General features: G+C 43.1%; 1 protein-coding gene across 1 annotated transcript; it reads right to left on the bottom strand.

The window, feature by feature from the left end:
• Positions 1 to 5,070: 5,070 nt before the first annotated feature.
• LOC308639390 (actin-related protein T1-like) lies at positions 5,071 to 6,204 on the bottom strand (the record flags this gene model as incomplete). Its single annotated transcript, XM_081277667.1, has 1 exon — positions 5,071 to 6,204. The coding sequence occupies one exon, from the start codon at positions 6,202 to 6,204 to the stop codon at positions 5,071 to 5,073; it is 1,134 nt and encodes a 377-aa protein (XP_081133793.1).
• Between the last annotated feature and the right edge of the window lie 6,193 nt (positions 6,205 to 12,397).

Here is a 12,397-nt window from a genome sequence, read left to right as displayed (position 1 = left end):
CTCTGTTCTGCCCCTACTCCAATTGGTGTGAATTGTCTATCATGCTGGCAGGCCGCTGGGCCTGTTCCGGGTGTGGGCAGCAGCTCTGTTCTGCCCCTACTCCAATTGGGGTGACGTGTCTACCATGCTGGCAGGCCACTGGGCCTGTTCAGGGTGCGGGCGGCGGCTCTGCTCTGCCCCTACTCCAATTAGAGTGACATGACTACCATGCCGGCAGGTTTCTGGGCCTGTTCTGGGCGCAGGCGATGGCTCTGTTCTGCCCCTACTCCAATTGGGGTGACGTGTCTACCATGCTGGCAGGCCGCTGGGCCTGTTCCTCAGGTCGGTTGCAGGTCTGCCTACCTTGCGGGCATGGGCGGCGGCTCTGCTCTGCCCCTACTCCAATTGGGGTGACGTGTCTACCACGCCGGCAGGACGCTGGGCCTGATCCGCCGGTCGGTCGCAGGCCTGCCTACCTTGCGGGCTTGGTTGGCGGCTCTGCTCTGCCCCTACTCCAATTGGGGTGTTGTGACTACCATGCTGGCGGGTCGCTGGGCCTGTTCCGGGTGCAGGAGGCGGCTCTACTCTGCCCCTATTCCAATTGGGGTGACGTGACTACCACGCCATTGGGCCGCTGGGCCTGTTCCGGGCGTGGGTGGCGGCTCTGCTCAGCCCCTACTCCAATTGGGGTGACGTGTCTACCATGCCGGCAGGCCACTGGGCCTGATCCGCCGGTCGATCGCAGGTCTGCCTACCTTGCAGGCGCGGTCGGTGGCTCTGCTCTTCCCCTCCTCCAATTGGTGTGACGTGTCTACCATGCCCACGGACCACTGGGCCTGTTCTGCCGGTCGGTTGCAGGTCTGCCTACCTTGCGGGCGCGGGTGGCGGCTCTGCTCTGCTCCTACTCCAATTGGGGTGACGTGACTACCATGCCAGCGGGTTGTTGGGCCTGTTCCGGATGCAGGTGGCGGATCTGCTCGGCCCCTACTCCAAATGGGGTGACGTGACTGCCACGCTGACGGGTCACTGGGCCTGTTCCGGGCGCGGGTGGTGGCTCTGCTCTGCCCCTACTCCAATTGGGGGGACGTGTCTACCACGCCGGCAGGCCACTGGGCCTGTTCTGCCGGTTGGTCGCAGGTCTGCCTACCTTGCGGGCTCGTGCGGCGGCTCTGCTCTGCCCCTACTCCAATTGGAGTGACGTGGCTATGTAGGAAAATGTAGGAAAGTTTTTAAGATATGTTTTATGTAAATTTGTATTTGTGGTATAAATTATAAAGTTACAGCATGGCCACTGTTTAATTTCTTAATGTGCATTTATGTATTTTTAATTTTTACTTCACATCATACTTAATATGCATTTATAACTTTTTCTCATGAATTTTTGCTTGCTGATTCTGTTTTTATTTTTGTGTCTGTACAAATGAGCAAGTTTTTTTATTAATTTTTTATTTATATATGACAGTGGAATGCATTAGAATTCTTATTACACATATAGAGCACAATTTTTCATATCTGTGGTTGTATACAAAGTATGTTCACACCAATTTGTGTCTTCTTACATGTGTATGTAAAGATAAGTTTTATATAAAGCAAATGAACATAACAGATTTTTTTTAAATTCAGCTTTGTGTCACTATATAGAATAAGAGTAGTAAAAAGTGAATAGCCAGCATCCCTTCCTGTGATTTAAAGCATGTTCTGATTTCAGACCGAGCCTCCCCCCACAAATTATTTTTCTGTGGCAAGGTTTGAATTATGGATAATAATACATGATGAAGCCCAGAAGAGTAAATAGTACTAAGCAATAGCTCAATTAAACCTTAGATTTTTCTGCAAGGTTACCTCCTGAGATCTTGGAGAATACCCCTGTGTGTGGATCATGTTAGACCAGGGATTTTTTTTTCCACCAGGGGACTGGGCCACACAGGAGTCTTTGGACAGTATCCAGGAGACATTTTTGCCAGATGCAATTACTGGCATCTAGTTGGTAGAGGCCAGGGATGCTGCCTAAACATCCTAGAATGCACAGGGCAGCACCCCACAACAAAGAAGTAATGAAATGTCAATGAAGCCAAGGTTGATGTAATTTCCTCTACAAAATGCAGTAAAACATAACTCCAGGAGAGTAGAGAACAATAACAGTGTGTTCATGTGACTGAGTACTTGGCTGAGCTCACTTGGCTAGTCTTAAAAATGACTAGTCCTGCACACTGATCTGAAAAATTAGAATAACAACAGCTACCATTTATGGCAGTGTGTGCCCGAAGCTTGTATACATTGTCTATTCTCTTCATTTTACAAGTGAAGAACTGGGTTCAGAGAGGTAAAGTTAATTTCCCTAGGTCTCACAGCTCTCAAGATTGGAAATAGAGATCAAAATTAAGATTACTTAGTCCTCTCAAGTTACGATTTTGAGTACAATTTCATACTGTCTCCCTTGTGGCATACACCATTCAAAATCTTACTTAAAGTGAAAATTGCTGCATGTCCTATATACCATTGAGCTTTGTTGAGAGTAATTAAAATCATGAATGTTAAATTTGATCAATCTTGGAGTAAGTGGCAGGAGAAGGGGTAAAGGGGGATCAACATTAATTGAATACCTGCTGTAGCTCCAGAAAGTATACTGGTTGAATTTACACCAATTATCTAATTTGATCCTCATAGCAACTCTGCATGGTTGTTATGTTGCACATTTTACAGATGAGAGGGAGGAAGATTAGACTGCACAATTTATAAGTGACAGAGTTGGGATTTGAATTGATGTCCCATGACTAAGTCATTGCCTTGCTATTTGCTGTAAAGATTGGTGGTGAGTTGAGGAGCCTGGTGGTGAGAGTGGAGAGTAAAAGGTAATTTCAGAGGTAATATGTAGTCAACAACGGATTTTGCTGTATTCAGATAGAGACTAGAGAGGTAAATTTCTGTACTTTTCTCAACTGATGAGAATTGTATTCACCATGGAATTTTTTTTTAATTTTTATTATTGGTTGTTTAAAACATTACATAGCTCTTGACATATCATATTTCATACATTTGATTCAAGTGGGTTATGAACTCCCATTTTTACCCCGTATACAGATTGCAGAATCACATCAGTTACACATCCACTTTTTTACATACTGCCATACTAGTGTCTGATGTGTTCTGCTGCCCTTCCTATCCTCTACTATCCCCCCTCCCCTCCCTTCCCCTCCCATCTTCTCTCTACCTCATCTACTGTAATTCATTTCTCCCCCTTGTTTTTTTCCCTTCCCCCTCACTTCCTCTTATATGTAATTTTGTATAACCCTGAGGGTCCCTTTCCATTTCCATGCAATTTCCCTTCTCTCTCCCTTTCACTCCCACCTCTCATCCCTGTTTACTGTTAATCTTCTTCTCATGGTCTTCCTCCCTGCTCTGTTCTTAGTTGCTCTCATTATATCAAAGAAGACATTTGGTATTTGTTTTTTAGGGATTGGCTAGCTTCACTAAGCATAATCTGCTCTAGTGCCATCCATTTCCCTGCAAATTCCATGATTTTGTCATTTTTAGTGCTGCGTAATATTCCATGGTGTATAAATGCCACATTTTTTTATCCATTCATCTATTGAAGGGCATCTGGGTTGGTTCCACAGTCTAGCTATTGTGAATTGTGCTGCTATGAACATCGATGTGGCAGTATCCCTGTAGCATGCTCTTTTAAGGTCTTCAGGGAATAGTCCAAGAAGGGCAATAGCAGGGTCAAATGGTGGTTCCATTCCCAGCTTTCCCAGGAATCTCCATACTGCTTTCCAAATTGGCTGCACAAATTTGCAGTCCCACCAACAATGAACAAGTGTACCCTTTTCTCCACATCCAGCACTTGTTGTTGTTTGACTTCATAGTGGCTGCCAATCTTACTGGAGTGAGATGGTATCTTAGGGTGGTTTTGATTTGCATTTCTCTGACTGCTAGAGATGGAGAGCATTGAACAGACACTTCTCAGAGGAGGATATACAATCAATCAACAAGTACAGGCTGCAATTCTTAACATAATGTTTTCTTTTTGAGTTGTTCCCAGCTTTCTTTCCATTGCTACTTGCATTGCTTCCATCCTTCCTCAATAACTTGTGTAAATACTAGTGTTTATATTTTGATGCATTTTTCTAAATGTTTACAGTCATATAAAATAAAAGACATTTATATGTGTATACACAAATAAGCATAGACTTACAAATATATGAGAAAGATCATTGGTTTGTTCATCAAACAGAGTGTATTACAGAAAGTTCTTTACATTTTCCATTTGTCACAAAATAATGTTTTTGGAAAATAATACAAATTAAAGAGATGTTATATTTGTGCATAAATTTTGCAGCAATTGCTTTACTATTAATCATCAACTGTTTCCATTATTCTACTCCTAAAAAGATGCTATGCATACATCTGAAAATGAAAAGTAAAGGAAAAATAATCAAATAGTAGCAGTGATTATTAATGTTTTAATTATTAACTAGGAGCTGAGTTCCTGAAATTAGAGAGCCCTAAAGAAATAATAACCTCAGTGCCCGGCACTCTTTCTCATCTGCTTATCTGCGTGATCTCTTTGATTAAGAGCACTGTTGTCCTAACTCAATGCCAATCCAATGAAGTGGTTTGTTCACCCTAAAAACAGGGTAGCGTTTCTGCTTTGACCTGATTCCTGGCTCTCCCCACTTTCTTTGGCAAGTCTGTCTCCTGTGCACTGGTTCCCTCAGAAGCACCGGTGACACCAATTGTAGTAAAGATTGTAGGGACCCTCATCAACCCAGCTTCTAGGCATGAGGGTCAGGCACATTTGACAAGAACCCCTGAAACTGGCCAAAGCCCAAACACAAACCCCAAGGTTTTCTCTGGAGAAAGCAACTCAAAAGATCCATAGGACAAAAAAGCGGGGTGGGTGGGTGAGAACCACATAAACTTTGACCAGTGGAATGGGCAAGTACCCTGGAGCTACAGACAATAAACTGAAACTGCTACAGGGAAAGTGGTTTATTGAATATTGTACTGAAGGCCAAGGGACCATGTCACCACCAGCTGGTACTGCAGCTGGTACCCGCATTTTGAGGTGTTTGCAGCGTGCAATGTTCTTCAAAAGCATTTTCTCTGAACCACGAATTTGCCAAATTCCTTAAAGTCCTCAGAAGTGACCCACATCTGCTTGAAACTGCTCATAGAAGTCATGATGGATGCACCAATCCACGCAGAGAAACATCTGTCAGGAGAAGCAGTGATCTTGATGGGGGTCCCCCTGAAAGCCATCTCTTCCAGTTCTTTCATGAGCCTTTCCTCCAGCCCGGGGAAGAGCGTGGTGCCTCCAGAGAGCACGATGTCTGCAAAAAGGTTGCTCTGGATGTCAGCGTCGCACTTGGAGATAGTGCTGCAGACCATTTTGGAGAGCCCGGGGTCATGGATGCCCAGCTGGTCGGGCGCAAAGAGGACCTCAGGTACCTGGTATAGATGGTCCCCCATGTGGATGACATTGCCATCGGGCAGTTTGAATTCTGTGAGGACCTCCTGCCGCCTCTTGGATGGCTCTATCTCGGGCTCCAGGGAGATGTAGCAGGACTTCTCTTTGATGCCATCCACCACGGCCTTGTTGAGGATGCAAGGGAAGGTACAGCCTCGGGCTAGGAGGAGCCGTGTGAGGTGCTCTGTGATGTCTCTCCCTGCCACATAGAGCTTGGTGACTGCGTGCGGGAGGGAGTAGCCCTCAAAGACGGGGACAGTGCAAGTGATCCCATCGCCACTGTCCACCACCAGGCCGGTCACGCAGGCCGAAGCATACAGCGCTCCCGCCGCGTGGTTGAGCAGGTAGAGCGCAGGCACACTGAATTTCTCAAACAGGATCTCCGCAGTCTTCTCGCGCGTCTCTCTCGGGTTCAGGGAAGGCTCTGTCAGCAGGATGGGCTGTTCGCTGGGTTTCACCCCCAGGTCCCACTCGAAAAGATGCTTCCAGAGTTTCTCCATGTCATCCCACCTGGTCACCAGTCCACGCTCAATCGGGTAGTGCAGATATAAGGCATCATACCTGTACTGGGCTTCTTCCCCCACAAAGTACTTCTTGCGATTGGCCCTGGCAGAAGGGATGTTGAATTTGGGATGCCCCACGACAGAGTTGATGACTTGACGGGGTCCAATCTCCCCAGACAGGCCTACCTTGCAGAGTCCCGAGCCGTTGTCAAAAACCACTGCAGGGATGTCCAATGTCTGTGGATTAGACATGTCTGCGCCTGGTCTTCCGCACTTCACCAACCCAACACCTCGGCCGCTTGGTGAGATGACTCCACACTACCTCTGGAAGTCTTACAGCCGCGGGATGCTGGACTTCTCAACTTGTCACCCAGGTGAAGCCAGCGGGCTGTCCTCGATCCACCAGAACACCCCGTTCTCAACCCATGAATGTTACCTCCCTTCTGGTGGCCCAGGGCCTGCTGAGGCAGTTTCAAGGATGGTCGCCTGGAGCCAAACAATGTCACCAAGGCAACCGTCCTCAGGCAGCATGGGGGGTGGGGCCTCTGAGCTGCCAGAACTCCCTGCTTGGGGAGGAGTGAAGCAGAACAGGTGAACTGTGCCTACACACCGCTTTGATCAGATGGAGATCCCAAAGCAGGGGTCTAGCTGTAGAAAAAACTGAGGCTGCTTGTCCTGTCGAACAACCTTGCCTGTTTGGGCTTTGGTAAATTGTTAGCACAGTAAAAAGATAATACCTGTTTTACACTTAAATTTTTAAATATATATTCATGATATATATTCATTTATTAATAATACACATTTTCACTTATATTGATATACATGTGAAAATATATTATATATATATATATATATATATACACACACACACACACACACACACACACACAGAGGAATTGCTTCTCAATCTACTTTGGGAAGGAATATAACTCAGACACCACACACTAAAAAAGGAAGTATAAGATGAAAATTTAAATTTATCATGAACTTAGAGACATAACAACATCAATGTGATAACAACCATGTCTGATGGTCTGCTCATACGGGAAAGGGATATGATCATAGAAATAATAGCTTTATTATTCAGCCCCTAATGAAATAACTGGGATAATGCATATCATTATCTCCCTGGAAAACCACTATAAAAATGACAATATATATGAAAAATAAGGTTTTAGGCAATTATAGGAATCCCTATTTAAGCAGAAACAAATAATACTAGTTTTATGACTGTCTAAGCTTACTACCATAAATGAGTCTACAGGCCCCATATTAGAGAAAGGAAGTCATGTTAGAGCCCTATAGTCTTGATAACTTAAGTAGAGAGTTTGGAGCTGAGATGCATAGAGTGTATAAGATCCATGGGGAAAACAATAGATTGATAAAAGCTACATAATTAGAAAGCTCTGAAGAATCATACAAAGGTTTGAATGAAGGTCAAACTGTCCTTGTATGTGAATTAAATTTAAAGGACAGAGATAGAAGCATTGTAAGTACATTTCCTACAGGAACTAACACAAAATAAAATGTATATTTATACAACCTAAAAGAAGAAGCATTTTAAGCTTTAGGGAAAATAATGTTCATTTTAGTAAACTGTATATACAAATAATGCAATGACTTCCACCAATTGAAGGTTACGGATGGGGTTTATGGAATAATGGATAAAACACAAAGTAATTAAACAAAAACAGAAATTTAACCTGCTCTCATTGTAGACTTCAGATGCTATATTGTTTTAATAACTGAGACAAAAGTGTATTTTATATTTCTTAATATATTTAGCTTTTTAGTTAAAAAGAACTTTTGATGACTTTGAGATTCAGAAATTAACACCTAAACATTTCTTTGACCTCTTCCAAGGGTGAAAATAAATTATAAGTAAATATTTAATTATTTTTTTCATATAGTTTTGGATTATCCACTGAAATGACAACAAAAAATAAATATGTTATATAAGATTGTTGAGAGCCACAGCCAAAGGGGCCCCAGCAAACTTCCAGCTGCCAGCAAACTTCCAGCTGCCGGCTGATGATTGGCTCACAGCAGCCCCAGCAACATCTAGCTGATTGGCTCCTCTGCGGTGATGTTCATTGGGCTGTTTCCCTGCCCTTCAGACTGCCAGCTGATGATTGGCTCACAGCGGCCTCAGCAACATCTAGCTGATTGGCTCCTCCACGGAGCTGCTCATTAGGGGACTTCTTTGGCTCCGCCCATGCGACCCAGCCAATCAGCCTCAAGAGCAGGAGGATTGTGGGAGGTGGTGAGGTTTGTGTGGGGGTGAGAGGCTTGGGGAAGCCGGTGGTGGCAGTTGGGCTCTGAGGGTTTTTTCCTGAGGAGCTGTTTTGATTGGCGTTTGTAGTTCTAAAAATAAAGTTAGTTTCTTTTGACAAGTGGCTCCTGAATTGTGCCCAGCCAGACTGCGGCATTTGGTGGCTCGCACGGGGAGCGACTGAGGGTAAGTAAACTGTTCGCCCCTGAGGGCAGGGCGAGAGGATGGGTAGCCATTCTAAGTTTCCTCTTTTGTTTTGCTTCATTTTTGTTTTAACTTGCCTGTCCCTGGAGATGAGTGAGACGGAAGAAAAACCGCTCACATCTGAGGAAAAACTATTTGCGTCTGAGGAACAGATAGGGAGAAAGGAGGGATACACATTTCAGGAGGATAGAAAGGCTGATATAATGAATTATTGTTCCATTTTTATTGCATTCTGTCTCGGTTTTGTTTGGCGTCATCTTGTTGGGTTGTATTATAGTAGAAATACGGGATCAGAAATTAGTAAAAAACAAACCAAAAGACTCTTAAGTAAATTGTTAGAGGAAGGAGGCTTCCCAGTAAAATCAAGAGCAGTCAGGGCATATGTTGATATAATACAAAAATGTAGCCCATGGCTTTTTAAGGAGGAGTTGTTAGATATAGCACAATGGAACCATCATGGTGAACCCAGGGACTCTGCCAGTTGGCACATTGCCATTGTGGACGTTCGTATCTGGTTTGCTTAGTCCAAAGCCTTCAGTTCAGACAAAGGTAGAGGAAGGAGAAGACATATTGATTCAAGTAAAAGAGAAGGTCTCTCAAGTTAGTCAGAAAGAGGAAAAGATTCAAGTAAAAGAGAAGGTCTTTCGAGCTAGTGAGACAGAGGAAGGAAGTTTAGAGCAGAAAAAGCCATCAGGGGAAAAGTTACAACAGGAGACTGCTAATAACACCTTTCTATCAGAGAGCGTAAGTGTCCAACCAACAGCACCACCTCTATAGGAGACTGCTACTAACAGCATTCTATCACCAGAGGGCATAAGTGTCCAATCAACAGCACCACCTCCATATGCTAGGAGGCTCCCAACCCCCGCAGTTGATAGTTGGGATCCTGAGACAGGATCTCAAGTATGCCCTGTATTTGAGGTAGGAGGGCAGCAAATTTACCAGGGTTTAAATTTCAAAACAGTGAAGGAGCTAAAAGAGGCTGTAACAACCTATGGTCCTCAAGCACCCTTCACTGTAAGCTTGGTCGAATCCATTACCAACTTAAACATGACGCCAGCAGATTGGGCTAATATTTGTAAAGCTGTGCTAAATGGAAGACAATACCTGTTATGGAAGGTTGCCAATGAGGAATTTTGCAAGGAGACGGCTAGGTGAAATGCAGCAGCTGGTTATCCTCAGAGAAATCTAGATATGTTGTTAGGAAAGGGACCTTATGAGGATCGGCAGCAACAAATTGCATATGATCCTGGTGTATATTTACAAATTGCTGTAGATGCAGCTAAGGCATGGAAGACTTTACAAGGACATGGAGGTTTACAAGGTCAATTATCTAAGATAATACAAGGAGCTAATGAACCTTACGCTGAATTTGTAGATAGGCTTATTCAAACAGCTACCAGAGTTTTTGGGAATACAGAACAAGCAATGCCATTAATAAAACAACTGGCTTATGACCAAGTGAATCGTTGGTGCAGAGATATCATTAGACCATGGAAACGGGAAGATTTTAAACACATATATTAAATTATGTAGAGACATTAATGAACAAGAGCAAGTCATGGCAGCTGCAGTAAAACAGGCTTTAGATGCCAGAGACAATAATGAACAAGGGCAAATTGTGGCAGCTGCAGTAAAACAGGCTTTATATGCCAGGCCAAGAACATGCTACAATTGTCAACAAACAGGACATTTTAAAAGGAATTGCCCCATAGGAGGAGGGTTTAACAAAACTAGGTATCAAAGGAGTAGAATACCGGGTATTTGCCCACGATGCCGTAGAGGGAGACATTGGGCTAATGAATGCCGTTCTCAAACCACAATAGAGGGTACTCCATTACATTGGGCTAATGAATGCCGTTCTCAAACCACCATAGAGGGTACTCCATTATCAAAAAACGAACAAGGACCAAGTGTTTATGCACAATATCGTGGAGAAAGGCATTGGGCTCCGTTGCCAAAAAATGGACAGGGGGCCCCAATGCTCCGGGGCCCCAAACCACAAATATACGCAGCACTGGAGGAACCCAGCAACCCCATCTGGATAGTGACCAGGACACATTGTCCATCAGATCCCTCATCAGACAAACCAGAGGGAGCGCAGGATTGGACATCTGCGCCTCCGCCAGATCAGTACTAACTCCAGAGATGGGAGTTCAAATCATTCCCACAGGGGTAAAGGGACCTCTTCCCAAAGGAACAGTAGGCTTATTATTGGGACGCAGCTCTTCTACTCTAAAAGGACTTTTGATAAGTCCTGGGGTAATTGATCCCGATTATGAAGGTGAAATAAAAATTATAGCCAGTTCTCCAAAGGGTATATCAGTAATTTCACCAGGAGATAGAATAGCACAGTTACTAATAATACCAAACCTACATGATAAATTTTCCAGTCATGCTGTAGAAAGAGGTTCCAAGGGATTAGGCTCCACAGGTGTAGATTGGGCTATGCTTTCTTTAAATTTAGATTCTCGCCCCATGCTAAAACTAAATATTCCAGGACATGAATTTAATGGGCTACTGGATACAGGTGCAGACCTTAGCATCATCTCTCGTCAAGAATGGCCAAAACATTGGCCATTACAACAAGCCACTCAAACGCTTCGAGGCCTAGGAGTGGCGACTAATCCCGATAGAAGCACAATGGTATTAGATTGGAAGGATCCTGAAGGATGTGAAGGAACTATACAACCATATGTATTGGATCATCTTCCCGTAAATTTATGGGGACGAGATGTCTTAGATCAATTAGGTTTGACATTAACAAATAATATCAATCAAAATGCACCCACTATTATGGCTAGACATGGTTTTAGGAAAGGAAAAAGATTAGAAAAACAAGAACAAGGTATAGCAGCACCAATACAAATAGATCAAGGAACAGACAGACATGGGTTGGATTTTCACAAAGGGCCACTGAGACAATAAAAATTACATGGAAATCAGAAAGACCAGTATGGGTTCCTCAGTGGCCCTTGACTAAAGAAAAGACACAAGTTGCCCATGATCTGGTCAAACAACAATTAGTGGAAGGACATATACAACCTTCTGTATCTCCTCATAATACTCCCATTTTTGTCATCAAAAAGAAATCTGGTAAATGGAGATTATTGCAAGATTTAAGAGCCATTAATAATGAAATGGTCATTATGGGACCTGCTCAATCGGGGATTCCTCAATTGTCTGCTTTGCCAAAAACTAGGTATGTTTTAGTTATAGATATTAAAGATTGTTTTTTTCAATTCCAATTCATCCTGAGGATGGTCCACGTTTTGCATTTACTATCCCTGCACTAAATCATGAAGGTCCTGATCAGAGATATAAATGGAAAGTACTCCCTCAAGGGATGGCTAACAGCCCAACTATGTGTCAAATTTATGTTAACAAAGTAATCCAGCCACTTAGAAATCAAAATCCTGAACTACAAATATTTCACTATATGGATGATGTATTATTAGCACACAAAGCTAAAAACACATTGCTAGAATGTTATGCCACACTTACAAATTTATTTAAAAAATATAATCTAGAGATAGCAATAGATAAAGTACAATTAAATTTTCCAATTAATTATTTAGGAGTTCTATTATCCTCAACCATGGTCCATCCACCAAAAATTCAAATACGAGTAGATGAACTCAAATCACTTAATGACTTTCAAAAGATATTAGGAGACATAAATTGGATAAGGCCTTATCTAGGTATTCCAACAGGAGAATTGGGACCTTTATTTGATATCCTAAAAGGTCCATCAGATCCAAATTCACCCCGAATGTTAACGCCTGAAGCAAGAATGGCATTAAAAATCATTGAAACATATATGGAAAATATGCATTTGGATAGAATTGATATAAGTTTGCCTTTATTATTTATTGTACTACCAACAAAAAAAAATATTCCTACAGGAGTATTTTGGCAAGAAGGTCCATTATTATGGATACATTTATCTTATTCTCCTAACACTATTCT

Source organism: Spermophilus citellus (assembly GCF_964194105.1).
Source record: "Spermophilus citellus genome assembly, chromosome: X".
Taxonomy (NCBI): Eukaryota; Metazoa; Chordata; class Mammalia; order Rodentia; family Sciuridae; genus Spermophilus; species Spermophilus citellus.
The sequence above is the reverse complement of the archived record's forward strand: the minus strand, read 5'-3'. Positions and strand labels throughout refer to the sequence as shown.